Source organism: Diospyros lotus, chromosome 3 (genome assembly GCF_014633365.1).
Source record: "Diospyros lotus cultivar Yz01 chromosome 3, ASM1463336v1, whole genome shotgun sequence".
Taxonomy (NCBI): Eukaryota; Viridiplantae; Streptophyta; class Magnoliopsida; order Ericales; family Ebenaceae; genus Diospyros; species Diospyros lotus.
This window is the reverse complement of record NC_068340.1, coordinates 1,955,377-1,977,405: the sequence shown is the minus strand read 5'-3', so window position 1 is coordinate 1,977,405 and position 22,029 is coordinate 1,955,377. Positions and strand designations below refer to the sequence as shown.

Sequence of the window (22,029 nt, the reverse complement as noted above, 5' to 3'; positions counted from 1 at the left end):
CTTGCAGGTCTGGTGTCAGACATGCAAATGTATTACTAAGGGGATCAGTTTTCCGAACCTTTAGCATCAACTTTTTCACCTACGGTTTACCGGTATATATTAAACTACCTATTATCCTGAATTCTGATTTCCTTTTTCTATATTTGACGAAACCAAATACATGCTTTAAATCCTGATGCTAGAGTCAATGGCATCTTTACATAAGACCAGTAAATCACTGTTCTAATCAGCATAACAAGCATTCAGGTATAGATTTGTTAAGTTGTTACTCCAGGCATAAGGACCTACTTGTGGCTGTACTTCCATTTTCACGTAACATTTAATCAAGAGTTTATGTTAATAACTGTATTTTTTTAAAAATTTTAAATAAGTAATAGATGTATGGATTCGTGGGTGCATTTGGCACAACTGCCATGTAACAAGCCTCAGAGGCTCCCTGTGGCAATTATTGTTCTGTTCAATATTGCACATGATTCTCCACATAACAATGGCACTTTTTTGTGATACTTGCCTTCACTTCTTGAGCCTCTCCTTGAGGCCTTATATTGCCAAGAGAACACGCCGGTGTTTCATTCTTTGCTATAGCCAACTCTCCTTTATCAGGATCTTCTTTGTAACTTCTTTGATCAAGACCGAAGACGGCATCTCTTCTCAACCAGTCTTCTGAATAGTCTTCTCAATTTGAATCTACTAGGCCACTCTCCTTGAATAAGATAACATCCTTTGTAAATTGCCTTAGCTGTTCCACTTTGAATGCCCTAGCTCCTAGGTAGAACCCAAAAGCCAACACCCTCTGTTCTAGTGACTTGTGGATTGGAGGCTTAAACCAAGGCTGAAACAAAGGGTTTCTCAATTTCCAAAAGGGATAAATGTAACACCATAGATATAGATATGGGATGTGTTGATTTGAGAGAAGAAAATGGATATGAATACGTAAAAGATAAGACAATCAAATAATGCTCTTTATCATATGAAAATGACAACCAAAAACCATTAGGAATGGTGAAACGGAACCAAGAGTCGAATATGAAGATAAAATTACAAATTTTATTCATTTGGAAAACTAAACAATTTCCCTTTCTAACTGTAGTCAGTATTGGGATATATGCTCATCAACTTTGTTTTGATCTTCAATGCATGTAAAATTACAGATTTTATTCACCATCATCTTTGGCTTATATGTAAAATTTTCAGTGGTGAACTTTTTCAGGTCTCTCTGTATGCTCTTTCTTTCTGGACTTTCCATTTTGCAAGTATCTGTGCATTTGGATTACTTGCGTATGTCGGCTACATTATATATGCCTTCCCATCCTTGTTTCGGTTGCACCGGTTAAATGGGCTTCTTCTTGTCTTCATTCTATTGTGGGCTGTTAGCACATACATTTTCAACGTGGCATTTGCATTCCTGAACTGGAAACTCGGGAAGGTAGTCCTCCATTTTGCATGCAGCCTGCCTTGTTATATTATACCAACTCAGATAAATGAAGATTCTCCTTTGAACATGTGCAGGACATGGAGATCTGGGAGTTGATTGGGCTGTGGCATTATCCCATTCCTGGATTTTTCCTTCTTGCACAATTTTGCCTGGGGATTCTGGTAGCTCTGGGCAATCTTGTGAGCAACTCTGTTTTCCTCTACCTGTCTGAGGAGGATCGACAATCTTCATATGACAACTGTACTGTTGAAGGTAGTAGCACACTGTTACAAAATTAACTAGTTAGTATCATCCTCAATTTTCCTTTTCCATTTTTGTGGTGGTCTGATAGATTTGCCTAGTCCTCTACATGCTCAGGTCTGCATGTTTTAGTTTCTGTTTTGGTAGTTTCTTTGATTTGTAGATGGTCCTATTCCTATTTTTGGTCTAGGCTATGAGATCCATTTCTGCATTTGCTTTTCTATAGGTCATCTAATGTCAAACTAACTTAAGTAAATGGCGAACATGCTTTTAAATTACTTGCAATGCTATGTTTTCCTTCGTATGTTGGGCTATATTTCTGGCTTTGTCTTCATTCCAGAAACCTGATTTTCTTTTACTAGCAGGAAAAAGGAGTTTTCTCACGGAAGCTCTCTCTGTCTGTCTGTCTCTCACTCTCTCTCTCTCTCTCTATATATATATCTATACTATTATATAAGCAAACGCCATGTTCTGGTGTTATGAAGCCATGTCAATAAAGTGTTTTCCTAAAATACCCTTTATGTTTCTTGCTTAAAAAATAAAAATTAATTATGTTAATAAGATTTGAACTCATGACCACTTTCAAATAGTAATTAATTTCTCAAACAACTTAACCACTACACCAAGACTCATTTTATTTAAATTTTGCCTAAAAAAGTTAAAAGAAGTAAGTTGAAACTGTTAAATGCCACCCACTGAACTTTCATTTAATACACACACACACACACACACATGCATATACATGGACACACACATACACACGTGTTCCTTTTTGTGTATAAGTGTTATTTGTCATGCTTCCATCTAATGATTATCTTCTCATATTCTTTTTAATTGCAGTAAAGGAAGAAACCAAGGTATTGATTGTGGCTACAATTGCATGGGGACTGCGTAAATGCTCTCGAGCCATTGAGTTGGTGTTGATTTTTCTCATTGCGATGAAACCTGGTTTTGTCCATGCTGTATATAGTACGCTTTACTAACTAAGACTTCATATTTTATTTATTGATCTATTCATTTATTAGTTCATTAAGGCCTGCATAACATCTTTTTATTCTTCAATTGAAAGATTTGAAGATTTTGAGTGTAAAGTTTACTAATGGAAATTTACTAATGTGTTAAATCTTGATCTGTGCTTCAGTTATATTCTTTCTGATATATCTTTTGAGCCACAACGTCAGTAAAAGGATTCGCCAATATCTCGTTCTTCTTTGTGAAGCTCATTTTGCAATATTATACATTCTTCAGATTGATCTGATCTCCAAATTTTTGGAGGCAAAGGGCTCCATAAGCTTGGGAGTTCTCTCCCAGTTAGGTATGCTTGTAGTTCACTACCTTTAATAAGAGGGTAAACCTATGCTTTCTAATTGTTTATGGGAACCGTAATAATGAGTGGGATAACATTTACTTTTCATTTTATGATGGTGATTTTTAACTAACGAAGCTTTTTTTTATGAATTTATGTAGGTCTCCTTAAATGCTACAGTTCATGGGATTTCTTGGAAATAGCTTTGCTTGTGTGCTTATGTGCAGTTCATAACCATGGTTTTGAAATGCTATTTTCATTCTCAGCAATAGTGCAGCATGCCCCTTGTCTTCCAGTTGGATTTAGCATCTTGAAAGCTGGCTTGAATAAATCAGTTCTGTTGTCAGTTTATGCCTCATCAACCATCACACAGAGTCATAATGAATTTTCATATGGTATGTCCTATTTAATGCTTGAATTTTATTTGTGTCTGATCTCAGTTGGCAAACTAATGTCTTTGAAGAGTTGGTATGATTTTCATGATTTTTCCAGTGTTACTACTTTATAGTTTTAAGCACTATAGTTTCTCCAGTTGTCTTGCAAATGTGGCTATCATGCAGAGTCTAATGATACTATATGGTGGTCTCTACACTGATTTATTTCCTGCAAAATTCTGAAGTTAAATCCATGACATTAATTTTTTTGATCTTTGGGATGAATTTGAAGATTATCTGAACTTTTCATGAAAAAGTTAAAGAGGATTTAGGAGTCTTTAGTTGATAACTGAACTCTTGCATGCGAGTTGCATACCTTTGCAATTGCCCTGTGAAATCTGCTAGGGTGGCTTTTACTGTGTTTTGATCATGTTGTTATAGTTTTGTACTCATTTTATTTATTTTTATTTCAGAGAGAAAGATAGCTTCATACCTCAGTGCCATAGGGCAGAAGTTTTTGTCTGTGTATCGGTCATTTGGGACCTACATTGCTTTTTTGACTATCCTTTTCACCATATACTTTGTCAGACCAAATTATGTGTCATTTGGATACATTTTTCTTCTCCTAGTCTGGATCACTGGAAGACAACTTGTCGAGAAGACAAAACGGCGCCTGTGGTTTCCACTGAAAGCATATGCAATTTTGGTCTTCATCTTCATTTATAGCTTGAGTATATTTCCCAGCTTTCAGATGTGGCTGTCCAGGCAGATAAATCTTTCAAAGTTGGGCTACGATACTGAAGCTTCTCTGTGGAAAAATATTTGGGAGTCTTTAGCAATCATGATAGTAATGCAACTCTACAGCTACGAGAGGAGACAGAGCAGGTATACTGGATTGGATTATCTTGATCCATTGCAATATGGCATCCTTGGGTTTGTCAGGCGGCTTCTTATTTGGCACAGTCAAAAGATTTTGTTTGTTGCATTATTCTATGCTGCTTTGTCGCCAATAAGTGCATTTGGACTTCTGTATCTTCTTGGCCTTGTTCTATGCTCCAATTTACCTAAAGTATCTCGAATTCCATCCAAATCTTCCCTGGTTTACACAGGATTTTTAATGATAACTGAGTATCTGTTTCAAATGTGGGGTAAAGCAGCTAAAATGTTTCCAGGCCAGAAACACTACAATATATCCACTTTTTTGGGTCTTCAGGTATTTGGGCCAGGTTTTTGGGGCCTAGAAGCAGGCTTGAGGGGAAAAGTTTTGGTGATTGCCGCTTGCACCCTTCAATATAATGTCTTCCATTGGTTGGAGAAGGTGCCAAGTAGTCTTCTAAATGCAGGTAGATGGGAAGAACCTTGCCCTTTGTTCTTCTCAGCAGAAGATACCTTGCCAGTAATTTCTATTTTTAATGGGGAAATTAAGTCATCAGCAGATGCTATTGTCACAAGCAATTCTTGTCCATCATTCAGTTCCAGTTCATCTCCATCATCTCACAATGTGTCATCTAATACTGCACTTGCTCAAGCAAGTAGTAGTAGAAGATATTCATTTGGCTATGTCTGGGGAAGCTCAAAGGAGAGCCAAAAGTGGAACAAGAAGCGGATTCATGCCTTGAGGAAAGAGAGATTTGAAACACAGATGACTACCTTAAAAGTATATTTAAAGTTTTGGATGGAGAATGCATTCAACCTCTTTGGACTTGAGATTAACATGATTGCATTGCTTCTTGCCAGTTTTGCTTTGTTGAATGCTGTTTCTCTGTTATATATTGCCTCACTTGCTGCTTGCATTCTCTTGGATAGGCGTATTATACGAAAATTCTGGTCAATATTTGTCTTTGTCTTTGCTTCTGTTCTCATCCTAGAATACTTTGTTCTTTGGAGGACTCTTGTGCCATTGAATCACCGTGCTGCTGATGACACTGACATCCATTGCCATGATTGCTGGAAAAGCTCAAATTTATATTTTCATTACTGCAGAAACTGTTGGCTGGGTAGGACTGTTTAATTTTATTCTTTCTATTGAAAGCATTAGTAGATAAAAGATATTAATTCATATATTTTCAGAGGCGACCATTCTCAGACTTGGTGAAATGCCAATATCTGTCTAGTAGATAACATTATTGATGTTTCCTTCAAATATTTGAAGTAATTTGAATAGCTGGAAATATTTTTCTTCTTTCAATTTCTGCATGACTTATTTCCCCAAAAAGATGATTTGCATTAGATGACTAGCATTATTAATGTTTCCTTCAAATATTTGAAGTAATTTGAGTAGCTGGAAATATTTTTCTTCTTTCAATTTCTGCTAGATGACTAGTTGCACGACTCATTTCCCCAAAAAGATGTGGTGTGAAAGGGTTAAACTTTTAGCAAGTATGCCTAGCTTTAAATGAATTTCTTGCAACTTCTCTAGTGCTACCTCCTCTTGCGTATGGAGGGACAGACCAATGGAACAGGTACGGACAGACCAATGGAACAGGTACAAACATACAAACAACAATGGACTGACCACACATGAACACATGATGGGCCAATGGAGTTCACATAACCAGTTGTATCAAACAACTAACCTTTTAGGAACTCGTTATGTTTTACAATTTCTTCAAATTGAACTAGTGGTAACTTAACTCATGGGAGTCCCTGCATATTTTTAAGGGGCCCCAGAATATTGTCAATCAACTTTTATAGTTTCTTCATTTCCTTTCAAACAACATCTTTTATTGGCTTGGGTAAAGCTTATGTACTCCTTTTTCTTTTTTCAATAGGACTTACTGTTGATGATCATCGAATGCTTATCAGCTATTTTGTGGTCTTCATGCTCGCTTGTTTCAAACTTCGTGCTGATCATGTTTCTCGAATCTCTATGTCATATACATATCGGCAAGTAATGTCTCAACGCAAAAATGCATTTGTTTGGAGGGATCTCTCCTTTGAGACAAAAAGCATGTGGACTTTTCTTGACTACCTTAGGCTTTATTGTTATTGTCATCTACTGGATCTTGTGCTTGCTCTGATTTTGGTAACAGGCACCCTTGAGTATGACATTCTGCACCTTGGATATCTTGGTTTTGCATTAGTTTTCTTTCGAATGAGACTCCAGATTCTAAAGAGGAAGAACAAAATCTTCAAATTCCTACGAATATATAACTTTGCTGTTATTATTCTTTCCCTGGCCTATCAGTCTCCTTTTCTGGGGGATTTCAGTGCTGGGAAGTGTGACACAGTAGATTATGTTTATGAAGTGATTGGATTTTACAAATATGACTATGGATTTAGGATTACTTCACGATCGGCTCTGGTTGAGATCATCATCTTTGTACTTGTTTCACTTCAGTCATATATGTTCTCTTCACCCGAGTTTGATTATGTCTTCCGATACCTAGAGGCAGAGCAAATTGGTGCCATTGTAAGTGAACAAGAGAAGAAAGCTGCATGGAAAAAAGCACAGTTACAACATATTCGTGAATGTGAGGAAAATAAACGCCAGCGTAACTTGCAAGTGGAGAAAATGAAATCTGAGATGCTCAACCTTCAAATCCAGCTTCATAGTATGAACTCCACTGAAACTTGTGGCAACACTTCTCCTAGCAGTGGTGGCCTAAGAAGGAGGCGAGGCACTATACATTTCAGTAAAGATGCTGGAGACTGTGAGAAAAAGGAAGAGCCTCCTGTGAAATCGGAACTCGATACAGATGCCCACATATCAGTTTCACAAGAACTGCATGAATCTCCAAATAGTGTAAAAACAGAGAGTCTGTTAGCGTTGGAGTCTACCAAGCACTTAGTGGAATCACCTCATTGTGAGATCGTTGAGCTTGAAGAGGATGCTGCTGATAGTTTGCATGACTTAGATAAAGAAAATAAAGTCAAAGGACCTGCAAAAGAAAATCCCTTAATTTCAGCAGTACAGCTAATTGGAGATGGTGTTTCCCATGTACAATCTTTCAGTAATCAGGCAGTTACTAATCTTGTCAACTTTTTGAACATTTCTCATGAAGATTTGGATGAGAATGAGGTACATGATGACAAAGAGTCTGAAGCTATGAGGAATGTTCCTTTGGATCGTTCTTCTTCTCTGCAGTCTGACAACAGTAGGACCATGTCTGATGCTGCAAGCCTGCAGATTGGGAGGATCTTCCATCATGTGTGGTTGCAGATGCGCTCCAATAATGATGTTGTGTGTTATTGTTGCTTTGTTCTTATCTTCCTATGGAATTTCAGTTTGCTTTCCATGGTGTATCTTGCAGCTTTATTCTTGTACGCTTTGTGTGTAAATACTGGTCCGAGTTACATCTTTTGGGTTATTATTTTAATATACACAGAAGTCTATATCTTGCTTCAGTATCTGTATCAAATCATCATCCAACACTGTGGCTTGGAGATCCAGTCAAGCCTTCTTTATGAGTTGGGCTTTCCTACCAATAAAATCTCATCTTCATTTGTTATCAACATTTGGCCTCTGTTTCTAGTGTACTTGCTTACACTCATACAGAGCTCTATAACTGCAAAAGATGGTGAATGGGCTTCCTCAACAGAATATGATATTTCTGAAAGGAGAGTTCTTTTTCAAAAAGAGGCTCTTTGGAACTCTAGCTGGAGACGAAGGGCATGGGAGCTGCTCCAACCGATAATACATGTAGTGAAAATGACAGTTAGAAGTTTTTCCATCTTCTGGAAATCACTGACACAAGGAGCAGAATCTCCTCCATACTTCATCCAGTTGTCCTTGGATATCCATGTGTGGCCAGAGGATGGGATTCAACCGGAGAGGATTGAGTCTAGAATAAATGAATTGCTTAGAATTGTGCATGATGAGAGGTGTAAGGAGAATGACCCTAATATTAGCCATTCTGCTAGTAGGGTTCACGTTCAAAGCATTGAAAAAAGCACAGAAAACTCAAATGTGGCCTTGGCTGTTCTTGAGGTTTTTTATGCATCCCCATTAACGGAATGTACATCGGCTGAATGGTACAAGTCACTAAGTCCAGCAGCTGATGTAGCAGAGGAGATTCTTCATGCACAACGTGCAGGCATTGTTGAAGAAGTTGGATTTCCATATCCTATACTCTCTGTAATTGGAGGTGGTAAAAGAGAACTTGATCTGTATGCCTACATGTTTGGTGCAGATTTAGCTGTTTTCTTTCTGGTTGCCATTTTCTACCATTCCGTCATAGAAAATAAGAGTGAATTTCTGGAGGTATATCAGCTTGAAGATCAATTCCCAAAGGAGTTTGTATTTATTCTAATGGTAAGTTTTATCCTTCCTATCCTTTCTGTGTGATGTGTGGTATACAAAATGCAAAACTTTAGTTTTATCATGATTTATGCAACTTCATATACAAAAAGAATTATTTCATTTTCTAATAGAATAGTTGTCAAAAAGTCTTTACTGAAAATGTGAATTCCTTTATTAATTCTCCCTCGTGGGAGTAATATATATATATATATATATAGAACTTCCTCTGCTAATTAGAAAGTTTCTAAATGCTAGCAAGATTCTAATCCTAGAATAAGGAAATAATACAAATAGGAAATAATACAAATCTATAAGATACAACAACTATGGAAAGAATGACAATAAAAGATATACAACAGGAATAGGAAATAAATCAAGAAATCATTGATTGATTTAGAAATCAATCATTGGCATCAGATCTGAAACATATCCATTGACACTCCCCCTCAAGTTTGAGAGTGGATATTATCCATTCCAAGCTTGCCGATAGTTCTTTAGCATATGGCCGCAGGTAGTCCTTTGGTTAGAATATCTGCTAGCTGATCACAAGAAGGTATATACGGAGTACAAATTAAGCCGCTATCTAACTTTTCCTTGATGAAGTGCTTGTCTACTTCAACATGTTTAGTTCTGTCATGTTGAACTGGATTGTGAGTAATACTTATGGCTGATTTATTGTTACAATAGAGTCTCATAGGACCTGTCACTTCAATTTTCAGGTCATCTAGAAGAATTTTCAACCAAAGTAGTTCACAAACACCTAGAGCCATTGATCTAAACTCTGCCTCTGCACTAGACTGAGCTACAACATGTTTTTTTGTTCCTCTAGGTCACAAGGTTACCTTCTAGGAAAGTACAACAACCTGAAGTAGACCTTCGATCCACCATTGAGCCAACATAATCCGCATCTGTATAGGCCTCAATACTCATACCTTGACATCTTTTTAGCATAATTCCCTTCCTCGATGTTCCTTTCAAATAATGTAATATTTTGTAAACAACTCTTAGATGGGTCTCTTTAGGCTCATGCATGAACTAGCTTACTACTCCTATTGCATTGGCAATATCTGGCTGGGTATGGGCTAAATAAATCAACTTGCCTACCAGTCATTGGTAGGACCCCTTGTCAACTGCCTTCTCCTCTAGGAACTCACCCAACTTGTGATTAGGCTCGATTGGAGTTGTAGTTGCCTTGCAACCAAACAACCTTGTCTCCTTTAGAAGATCCACAATATACTTTTGTTGGGAAATGAAGATACATGCCCTAAAATGGGCAACTTCTATACCTAAGAAGTATTTTAATCACCCCAACTCTTTGATGTCAAATTCATGAATCAAGCAGTCTCTGAGTTTTCTTCGTTCTTCCTCTTCATTTCCCGTGACTACAATGTCATCAATATAAACAATTAGCACCGTTACTCCCCTTGTGGCCGAGTGATGGATAAAAAGAGTATGGTCCGCTTGACGCGGTTTATATTCGAGATTTAACATAACCTGTGCAAACCGACCAAACCAAACCCTAGGAGACTGTTTAAGGCCATACAAAGCTTTGTTCAACTTGCATACCATATTCCCCTGAGTGTTTGGGCTATACCCTGGTGGCAAATCCATGTACACCTCTTCTTTTAGATCTCCATGCAAAAAAACATTTTTAACATCAAATTGGTTAAGTGACCAGCCTAAATTTGCAGCTAGGGACAGAAGCACTCTTACAGTATTGAGCTTAGCAACCAGAGCAAATGTCTCTAGATAATCCACTCCATATACTTGAGTATAGCCCTTGGCCACAAGGCGTGCTTTGTACCGATCAAGAGACCCATCTGATTTATACTTTAAGGTGTAAACCCACTTACATCCAATCGGGTGTTTACCCTTGGGCAATGGAACTAAGTCCCAAGTATTGTTCTTTTCTAGGGTTGCCATCTCGACGTGCATAGCATTTCTCCAATTCTCATCCTTCAAAGCTTCGGAAAAATGTTTAGGAATGCGAATGTTGTGAAGGCTGGTTAAAAAGGCTTTATGTGGAAAAGATAACTTGGAATAGGACAAGAACAAGTGTAAAGGGTGTTTGGTACATGCTCTTGTGTCTTTCCTAAGGGCAATGGGCCAATCAAGGTCATTTGGAGGTTCGCAAACAAAATCCATAGGCTTAGGAAAATAAGAGTTACTTGATGTGGGGGTTAGAAGGGCTGGCAATGTCATCATTTGTAGTAGATTGAGGACTGTCAGCGGGTGCAGGAGATGGATTAAATTTAGGAACCTGCATTGGGCAAGGAGCTGATGGCTGCTGTCTTGAGTAGACCTGCAATGGGTGAGGTGTCTTAGGGTTAGGCTCCTCCTGAGTCATGTTAGGAACATCTTTAGGATCAGCAAGAGAAAAATTAGAAGAATTGGCCTGAAGGTTGGGAAGAAAAAGAAGCTGATCTTCATTTGTAGTGGACTGATTTTGGATACCCTGATCATTGTTGAAATAGGATAAATTTTAAGCAAAAGTCAAATCAGCAGAAACAAAGAATCGTTTAGTAGGAGGATGATCTATACCCTTTTGAGTAGAAGAATACCCAACAAAGATGCATTTTAGAGCCCGAGGATCTAACTTACTCCGATGTGGACCATGAATATGAACAAACACAACCAAAGATTTTAGGTTTCTAGCCACTAAGAGTATGAAGATCAGGAAAAAATCTTGTCAAGAGTTGAATTGGACTATGGAAATCAAGAATTTTAGAAGGCAACCAATTTATAAGAAATGTAGCTGATAGGGCAGTTTCTCCCCAATAATGCTTAGGGACATTGTGATGGAAGAGACGTGCTCTTATGACAGCTAGTAAGTACCCATTTTTCCTTGCCTCCACCCCATTTTGTTGGGGGGTGTAGGGACAAGAGGACTCATGAATGATTCTCTTTTGTTGAAAGAAAGTTGCAAGGGATTGATTGAAGTAATCTTTAGTATTATTAGACCTCAATCTCTTGATTTCTACTCCAAATTGAGTACTAATCATGTTGTAAAAGGAAGGAAAAATTGTACTTACTTCAGATTTATTTTTCATTAGAAAAAATCCAAACAACTTGAGTACAATCATCCATAAACACAATAAACCACCATGCCCCAGAAATATTGGGGACGGTTGCAGGACCCCAAACATCACTATGGATTAGAGAAAATGTAAGGGAAGTCCTCTTATTTGATGAAGGATAAGGTACCCTTTTATGTTTGGCTAATTCACAAATAGAACATTGGAAATCTTTAATATCAAGATCCCTAAATAAAGCTGGAAACATGACTCGAATAGTAGAAAAAGAAGGATGACCAAATTGAGAGTGGTGTAACAAAATCTGATCGTTATTGGACTGAACTAAACATGACATAGGGTGAACCTCCTCCTTTGTCTCCTGCCCATTTGGTCCATCTAGATAGTATAAACTAGCCTTTGCCCTAGCAAGCCCAATCATCCTCCTCGGCTCCTGTCCCTAAATTTTACAGATATTAGAAGAAAAGTTAACACTACAATTGTTGTTCAAAATTAACTTTTGGATAGAAATCAGGTTAATGAACAGTTTTGGAACATGGAGAACATTTTTAAGAATAAGATATTCATTGAGAATGATATGTCCTTGACCGGCAACAGTGGTCAATGATCCATCTGCCATGGCTATCTTTTTTGAGCTTGGACATGGGCTGTAGGTTATGAACAAATTGGAAAAAAGGGATCATATGATCAGTTGCCTCGGAGTCTAGGATCCATTTATTAGGTTGAGTAATTCTTGAAGCATGTAAGGAGAGAGATTGAGATGAAATACCTGAAAATGCAAGGGAACAAGGACCTTTTTCAGTCCTTTTGTCAAGAGATTCCAACAAACCTCTTAGCCTTTCAATTTCAGCCTTATTAAGTTCATCTTCCGGTTCTGGTTTCTTTTCCTCACTTTCCTAAGAACTGCTGGCCATAGAGGCTTGACCATGTCCTTGGCCCCTCGGTTGTCCTCCGTTGGTAGTTGGTTTTCCATGCAATCTCCAACACTTGTCTATGGTGTGCCTTGGTTTTTTTGCAAAAGGTACACCATAGAGTATTTATGTCTACCACCTTTCTGTCATCTCTAAGCTCTTTACTGGGAGTCTTTAGAGAGATTAAACAACATATCCAGCATTTATCCCACTATATGGGGTCGGCTACATGAATTCTAGACTTCCATGTATTTCTATCTTTTATCATATCTTCAATTAGACCCATACACTTCATATCAAACTTTAATGTCTCTCCCAAAGTCTTCTTAGGTCTGCTTCTATCTCTTTTTTTGACTAATTGTTCAATTTCATCAATTCTCGTCACAGGAGTGTCTCTTGATCTTCTTCTCACATGACCAAACCATCTTAATTTAGTCTCTCTCATCTTCTCCTCGATTGACACTACTCCTACCTTATTACAAATAACTTCATTTCTAATTTTATATTTTCTTATATGGTTGCATATCTATCTTAGCATCCTCATCTCCGCTACGCTCGTCTTTTGCTCATACTGGTATTTGACTGCCCAACATTCTGAGCCATACAACAAAACTGGTCTTATAGCTGTCCTATAGAATTTTCTTTTCAGTTTTAATGGGGTTTTACTATCACATAACACCCCCAACGCATTTCTCTATTTTAGCCAACCTGCCTTAATTCTATGTGTGACATCCTCGTGAATTTCTCCATCTTTTTGAATCACTTATCCCAAATATAAAAAATGGTATTTTCTTTATATGATTTGGTCTTCCAATTTTATTATAACATCCTCCACTCTAGCATTCTTACTAAATTTACATTCCATATATTCTGTTTTCCTTCTACTTAATTTAAATCACTTAGATTCTAAATTGTTTCTCCACAACTCAAGCTTAGTGTTCACTTCCTCTTTTGTTTCATCCACCAACACTATGTCATCTGCAAATAGCATACACCATGGCACCTCTGTTTGACTGTGTTTAGTGAGTTCATCCATTCCAAAAGCAAATAAGTATGGACTTAGTGCAGAACCTTGATGCAGTCCCATTGTAATTTTAAACGGTTTAGCAGTGTTCTAAAACGGGCTAGGCGCTAATCGGGCGCCTGGGGCCTAGCGCCTAGGGCGCCTAGGCGGGGCCTAGGCGAGCTTAGAAAAATTGTTGATTTTTTTTATTTTTTTCAATTTTATGATGTAACTTGATGTTCTTTTCAATTAAATCAAAGTTAAAAGTGGCATGAAAATATATATATATTTAATATATATATTAGATATATATCTAACATATAAATAGAAAAGAAAAAATATATATAGATATCTAACATATAAATAGAAATAGAAAAATATATATATCTAATATATTTAACATATAAATAGAAATAGAAAAATATATATATCTAATATATTTAACATATAAATAAAAAAGAAAATATATATATCTAACATATAAATAAAAAAAAATTAAATAACATAATAAATCCTAATACTAACACCCAACAGCACGAGAGAGAGAGACCCAACAATGCGCGCGCGCGAGAGAGAGAGAGAGGGGGGGTCGGAAGCGGAAGCAGAGATGGAGCTTGACAGCGGCGGTGACGGCGTTGACGCAGCGAGGACGCGGTAGCAAGGATGGAGCTTGACGGTGTAGAGGCGATGAGGAGGTCGTGATGGAGCTTGAGGCAGTGAGGAGGTACCAGCGGTGGCCTTGGGCTAAGAGGAGTATAAGAGGGCGACGATTGAAAGGAGTAAAAGAGGCTTCGGAATTGATGAAAGGTAAAATTTAAACACAAAAATTAGGCATCCTAGGCGGCTAGGCACCGCTTGGGCCGCTTAGGCGCTACCGCGGCCCGATTAATTGGGCTGGCGCCTAGAGGGGCTGCCTAGGCCGATTTTTAGAACACTGCGGTTCAGTTTCCTCTCTGCATGTTTTGACTATTGTCTCTGCACCGTGATACATGTCCTTAAGGGCTTGTGTATAGGCTATTCAGACTTTTTTCTTCTCTAAAATCCTCCATAATACTTCTCTAGGGACCCTATCATCACGAATTAGAGAAATTACCTCATTAAGGGAAGGTAAATCATATTTTCCTAGTATTTGAACTCTTACTGGGTTAAATTCCATGTTGAGGCTAGTCAAAAAATCATATATCCTCTCATTTTCTACAAATCTTATTTGTAAAGCAGTATCTTCACTGCATTTCATCTTTAGACTTTGATAATGATCTAACTCCTGCCATAAGGTTTGTAGGATGTTAGCATAGTCAGTAATGGATTTCCCCCCTTGCTTGGTTGCTGCCACCTTGGTCCTTATTTTGTATATTTGGGCAGCGTCCTTAACCTTCGAATAAGTGAGGTTAACAACTTCCCAAATGTCTTTGGCTGTGGGTAGAAACATCACTGTATCACTTATTTCGGGTACCATGGAGTTCCACAACCATGACATAACCAAGGAGTCTTCTTCATCCCAAGTCGAGAACATAGGATCTCTCTCATTCGGACTGGTTCCCAGCAAGTAGCTAAGTTTCCCTTTCCCCTTGAGAAACGTGCGGATGAGTTGAGACCATTTTAGGTAATTTTTTCCATTCAACCTATAGGCTGCTTGGAGTTTTTGCAATTCTCCTCTTGATCCTATACTTCCAAAACCAACAAATGGAGTATTTGTTGTGCTGCTAGTAGCAGTCAATTTTGGGGTTGCTGTCGGATTAGGAGTGGTTGACATATCGAAAAGAAAGGTTATGAATGAAGCAACAACTTTTTGGAGATAACAAGAAGGAAAAACTCAGCTATGAAGAGAACAAAAGGTAGTTGGAGATAGGAAGATTGAAACGGAAGATAAAAGTCAAACAAAGAACAAAGGAGAGGGAGAGAATTCTGAGACTTCAATTAAAAATGATTTCAACCTCTAACACAAACAGAAATAAGGCTAGATTATATACTAGCCCTAACCGCTCCTAACAGAGTTAATACATCGGCATTTAAGATACAATCATCTACAACTACAAGCATAACATAGAAATACAACTGACCAATAATCAACATATGTGATTACACAGAGTGTAAAACAATAACAGCTATACTAAGTCAACATTTTCTTCTACATGCCCTTTCAATTTGGACTTCCCCGAGATAGGAGCTGTAACTGCTAACTGTCGATGTGTAGGAGGAATTTTTAGACCTAGTTTATCACATAGAAAGAAGAATCTATCTTTAGACAATCCTTTTGTGAATATATCAACAACTTGATGTAAGGAAGGAACATATCTAATATCAATTGCACCTCCTTCAACCTTCTCTCTTACAAAATGCACCTCAATCTCGATGTGTTTAGTCCTTGAGTGAAAAACAGGATTTTCAGCTATACATTTTGCTGCTAAGTTGTCACACCAAGGAATAGGAGTATATAGACATGAAAACCCAAGCTCATAAAAGAGCGATTTTAACCATAAGATTTATGTGACACCCTGTGTTACAACACGATATTCAGCCTCACCCATAGACCGTGCAACAACCGTTTGTTTCTTAGAACTCCAAACAATTAGATTATTTCCAAGGAAAACACATAAACCACTAGTAGATCGTCTTGTGACCTTACAGCTGGCACGATCAGCATCAGTATACACATGTAATGGCAGATTAAACAAAGAGGAAGTAAAAATCAAACCCAGCCCAACAGTTCCTTTAAGGTACCGCAATAGACACTTACAAGCCAGCCAATGTTGATCCTTAGGAGAGGCCAAAAACTGACTTAATTTGTTCACAACAAATGATATATCAGCTCTAGTGTATGTTAGATATTAAAGAGAGCCCACAATAGTTCGATAAAGAGAAGGATTAGAAAATAGATTTCCATCATCAATTAGAGAAGTGGTTGCACTCGTGGGAGTAGCACATGGTTTGCACTTAGACATGGCAGCCTTTTTCAGTAAGTCTACGGTGTACTTAGATTGAGTCAAACAAAGGTTTGTACAATCACGATAAGACTCAAACCCTAGAAAATAATTCACTGCACCAAGTGTTTTTTAGAGAAAATTGAGTGTCCAACTGAGGAATACACTCATGTAAAGCAGCTGAATTCGAGCTAGTAATCAAGATATCATCAACATATACCAATACAAACAACACAAACTTAGGAGTTCGTTTGATGAATAAAGAGGCATTAGAAACAGTTCTAACAAAACCCCAATCCTATAAGGCTAACCATAGCTTAGTATACCAGGCTCTTGGAGCTTGCTTTAGACCATAGAGGGATTTCTTTAACCGATATACATGAGAAGAAAAAGACTGATCTATAAAACCCTCTTGTTGCTTCATAAACATTGCTTCATTTAAATCCCCATTTAAGAAGGCATTATTCTCATCAACTTGCTGAATTTTCCATCTAAATGATACAGCTAAGGAAAATAACACCCGAATGGTAGGTGCTTTGATAACTAGGCTAAAAGTTTCAACAAAATCTATTCCTGGTGTTTGAAGAAACCCCTTTGCAACTAGTCAAGCCTTGTATTTTAGGATAAAGCCATCAGACTTATATTTCACTCGGAAAACCCACTTACAATCAATCATATTCATATCAGGAGAAAATGGAACAAGATCTCAGGTGTTGTTCCTCTTTAGAGCTGAATATTCCTCCTCCATGGCTTTAACCCAATTGCAGTCTAAGAGAGTTTCTTGAATAGAATTGGGCTCTAGAGAACTCACTAAGACATGAGGAGAAGTGAGGGAAAGCTGTCGAGCTTTAGATCTAGTGAGCATAGGATGAATGGAAGGTGCTAGAGCAGCTCGAACTGAAGGAGGATTAGATGTAGGAAATGACAAGGGAGCTGATTCAGTAGGAACTGAAGTAGATTGCTTAGGAACAATAGAACTTGAACTGGTGGCATAAGAGACTACGGAATCAGTTGGTGCTACTTGAGGTAAATGACCAGATTTGACTGAAAAAGGGAATGAATTCAAAATAGCAGTGGGCAAACCCATGCTAGACACGAACTGAGGAGTATGAGTTTGTGAAGATAAATGTGGAAAAGGAAACTCCTCAGGATTAAAACTAACATGTCTTGACACATAAACTCTACTTGATGGATGCATACACTTGTACCCAGCTTGTAGATGGATGTAACCAAGAAACACACATTTAATTGAATGAAAATTGAACTTGTGCTTGTTGTAGGGTCTAAGATAGGGAAAATAATCACAACCAAAGGGCTGTAAGGTCATATAACTGGGCTGTTTGTTATAAAGTTTCTCAAATGGAGAATGAAATTTAAGTGGTGAGGCTGGTAACAAATTTATAGTATAAACAGCTGTTTGGAATGCCTCTACCTAGAATTTTAAGGGCATTTTGGCATGGGCTAAAAGAGTAAGTCCCATTTAAGCTATATGGCGATGTTTCCTTTCTGTAACACCATTTTGTTGGTGTGTATATGGACAAGTAAATTGAGGTTGAATGCCACAAGTGTGTAAATAGGGTAAAAAGGCTTTAAATTCTCCACCATTGTCAGTTTGGAGAGCCTTAAGTTTAAACTGATATTGCAACTCAACAAACTTATGAAAGGTTTGAAAAATGGGTAGGGCTTCGGGTTTAAATTTCATTGGATACAACCATGTATATCTAGTAAAAGCATCTACAAACACAATGTAATATCTATAATCTTCCCTAGAAAGAACAGGAGAAGTCCCCCACAAATCTAAATATATTAGTTCCAAGGGATGTGAAGCTGTGATTTTACAATTTGAAAAAGGAAGCTGATGCATCTTTCCCAACTTACAAGAGTCATAAAAAGAAAGATCAGTAGAAGAACAAGGAAGATTGATTTTATTCATAATGTGCTGTAATACACGAAATGAAGGATGACCCAACCTAGCATGTCACTGTTGACAAACTCTATCAATACAAGCTGATTGCATGCTAGGTTTATTAGATGAAGACAAAGCCTGCCTATTACAATTGTTTGGGCTAGTTACAAATGACTTAGAAAACGTTGGTGAGGAAACCAAAGAAGAAGAATTAGGAACAACTTATGATGCAGCATGCACAAATGCTGGATCCAACTGATAGAGGCCATTTTTAAGAATTCCTCGTAGCAGCACCTTACCTGAATCCTTGTCCTTAATCAAGCAAAAAGTGGAGTGAAATTCAGCAATGACATTATGATCATTAGTGAGTTGAGACACTAATTAAATTCTTTGTCATGTTAGGAACATGAAGAACTTGAGGTAAAGAAATTACAGAGGTAGGATAAGTTTGTGTAACCATTTTACTGATACCAACATTAGCAATAGGAAGCATCTTACAAGACCTATTGCCACTTTATCACTACCACCATATGGAGTATGAATAGAAAGATTATTCAAACTTGAGGTGATATGATTTATAGCACCTGAGTCTACACACCAAGAGTTATCACCAGGCTGATAGGATGAAGGAGGCTGATAGAATAAAGGTTGATAGGATGCTGAAGAGTGCTGAGACTGATTGTCAAAAGACGAAGTTGAGGAACCATAGTGAGTCTCTGGTGCAAACCCTAAGTCTGTTAAGAAAACTCCATTAGCCTCATGATTAGCCAGTAAAACCTGAGATTGAAAATCACTTCCACCTCTACCAGAAGATTGTCTCTGAAAATTTTTGTCAAACCTATGGTAGCATATGTCAACAAGATGTCCAGGTTTCCCACACAGTTGACAATAAATCCTTCTCCCATAAGATCTACCTTGGCCTCTATTTCCTCAAAAATCGTTACCTCGAAAATTTCCACCATTCCTTCCAAGAAAACCTCCTCGACCAGTGTTTCCATTACTTCCTCTATTTACGTGTGAGGCAAAATTAACATTCATAGCAGCATTATCAAAGGCATTAGCAGGCAACATATTAACCACATTTTTCATAGCTAACCTCTGCTCATGCATCAAAAGCAGATATTGAACCTTTTCTAGGTTTATATCATCCATTTGATACGTGATTAAACTGACAATAGTATCATAGTCCTTGCCTAATCCGTGTAAAATAGACATCAAAAGATCCTTATCGTTTATAGGTTCTCCAATTGCTACTAGAGAATGACTTATAGTTTTAATCTTCAAAATGTAATCATTCACCGAAATGTTATCTTTCTTAATAGACCTAAGTTGTTGTTTCAACTAAAAAGATTTAGCAATTGTTTGTTGAGAATAAAGACTTTCAAGAGTAGTCCATACCTCAACTGTCGATTCACAATATATTACCTGACCAAGAACCTTCTTGTCTATGGTCAAAAATAGCCATCCTAGCAAGAGTTGGTCAGATCTTATCCAATTTAAGTATTCTGGATTGACCACAGGCTCGTCATTCTCAGAGGAGACATATTTTGATGGAAGATCTGTCTTATTAATAAACAACAACAGATCAAAAGCTCTAATTGTGGCTAGAACTTGCGTCTTCCAATACAAATAATTGTTCGAATCTAGTTTTGTAGGAACGAAACTGAGATTCTTAGCGACTGATGAAAAATCAGACAAGGACACAGAGGACAATGAAGAAGACGACTAGGTTGAATCACAGGAAGCCATGGACATTAGTCGCAGGCTCTGATACCATGAAACAAAAGATAAAAGTCCAACAGAGAACAAAGGAGAGAGAGAATTCTGAGACTTCAATTAAAAATGATTTCAACCTCTAAGACAAACAGAAATAAGGCTAGATAATATACTAGCCCTAACCGCTCCTAACACAATTAATACATCAGCATTTAAGATACAATCATCTACAACTACAAGCATAACATAGAAATACAACTGACCAATAATCAACATAAGAGATTACACACAGTGTAAAACAATAACAACTATAGTAAGTCAACATTCTCTTCCACAGAAAGAATATGTCGATGAAGACGGAAAAATGAAAGGAACGCACAAAAAATTGAAGCACTAGGTCGATGGCTTTGATACCATGTCAAAAAGTCTTTACTGAAAATGTGAATTCCTTTATTAATTCTCTCCCTTGTGAGAGTAATATATATATATATATACAGAACTTCCTCTACTGATTAGGAAGTTTCTAAATGCTAGCAAGATTCTAATCCTAGAATAAGGAAAGAATACAAATAGGAAAGAATACAAATCTGTAAGATACAACAACTATGGAAAGAATGACAATAAAAGATATACAAAAGGAACTTTACTGAGCTAGGTTTTTGTGGTTGCCATCTTTCATAAACCTATCCAGTTTTGCGAGTTGAGTCCGATTTTTGTGGTGTCGGTTTTCTGATTTCTCTAATCCTGATGAAGACTAACAACTTTAACAACTCTCACACAAAGTAAGTACACCTTTGTTAGATAGAATACTATAGCCACTTAACTAGTTATCACTTTATGAGGTGTGCATCCGGGTGGTGGTGTTCCTCTGTAATGTTGCTGGACTGACATGCTCTTGCAAAACAAAACAAAAAAAAAAGATTTTTTTTTGTTTACAATTTTACATGTACAAAGAAGGCTATCTTTTTTTTTAATTTTTTTTTATTAGCTGAAGAAAAGAAGGCTCTCCTTTTTCACATGTACTATAACTGTAAAACTGAATACTTGCTTAATTAGTTAACACATGTACACGGCAGTCCTCTTATAGAGGAGAAATCATACAACAAAGGAAATGAATATGCATAGGAAAGGAAAGATACATATGTACAATATTTAGGAAACTTTCCTAAGACTGGATTAGGAAGGTATCCTAATCCGGTTATAGAGACTTTTAAAAATAATAAGCAGCAGATCTTCCAATCTTCCCTTGGTAATCCTCACAAGATCCAACAGTAACAGTAGACTGCAGAAGACCATTTGACTGCACAAGCCATGCCCCAGGGTCCTTCCTACTTCACATGTAAATCTCTTGTATTCTTCTTGTACTTGAAAACTGGACTCTTTGTGGTCATCTTGCTGGTCAGCAGACTATTTGCAAGTGCTGTTTTTCTCTGTATTGATGATAATGGCTGATATTAGTACAACTTTATACATTGCCAATAAGCATATTCTTCAGATTCAATCCTATAAAAAAAGGCGGAGTTCTACATTTTAGCCATTGAATTGACTCAGTCCAGGCAAGTTGTTGTAATTGACTGATCAATTCCTAGACTATTCTTTCCTTTATGTGTTTCTTTTTTGTTTGATACTAGGATCATATACATACATAAACAGAAAAAAGATTGTCTGGGGCCCAGCATGGTACTCAGTGTTGCTTGAAGTTCCTATCAATAGATCATAGATGGAATCAAAGATCCATCTTGGACCACATTGTTGGAAGTTTTCACCCTTCTTATAGCGTGAGGTATTGAGGCAAGTGACTAATAGTCTAATTTATGGTAGGTTATGTTGGAGATTTCATGAGTCCATCCATTTAGTTATTTTAATCCATAATGGCTGCCCATGTGGGCTCTATGATATTTCCTGTTTGCAGTGTTTTCTATTTTCTTTTGAATTAACTGGTT

General features: G+C 37.4%; 1 protein-coding gene across 1 annotated transcript in view; it reads left to right on the top strand.

Moving 5' to 3' along the window:
• Positions 1-22,029, top strand: part of LOC127798203 (piezo-type mechanosensitive ion channel homolog) — an 84,248-nt gene that overhangs the window by 21,381 nt on the left and 40,838 nt on the right. The window contains exons 8-15 of the mRNA XM_052331590.1: positions 8-92; positions 1,211-1,426; positions 1,510-1,687; positions 2,516-2,644; positions 2,817-2,990; positions 3,143-3,376; positions 3,829-5,352; positions 6,127-8,609. Coding sequence (XP_052187550.1) covers positions 8-92; positions 1,211-1,426; positions 1,510-1,687; positions 2,516-2,644; positions 2,817-2,990; positions 3,143-3,376; positions 3,829-5,352; positions 6,127-8,609 — 5,023 coding nt within the window. The remainder of the gene's footprint in view (positions 1-7; positions 93-1,210; positions 1,427-1,509; positions 1,688-2,515; positions 2,645-2,816; positions 2,991-3,142; positions 3,377-3,828; positions 5,353-6,126; positions 8,610-22,029) is intronic.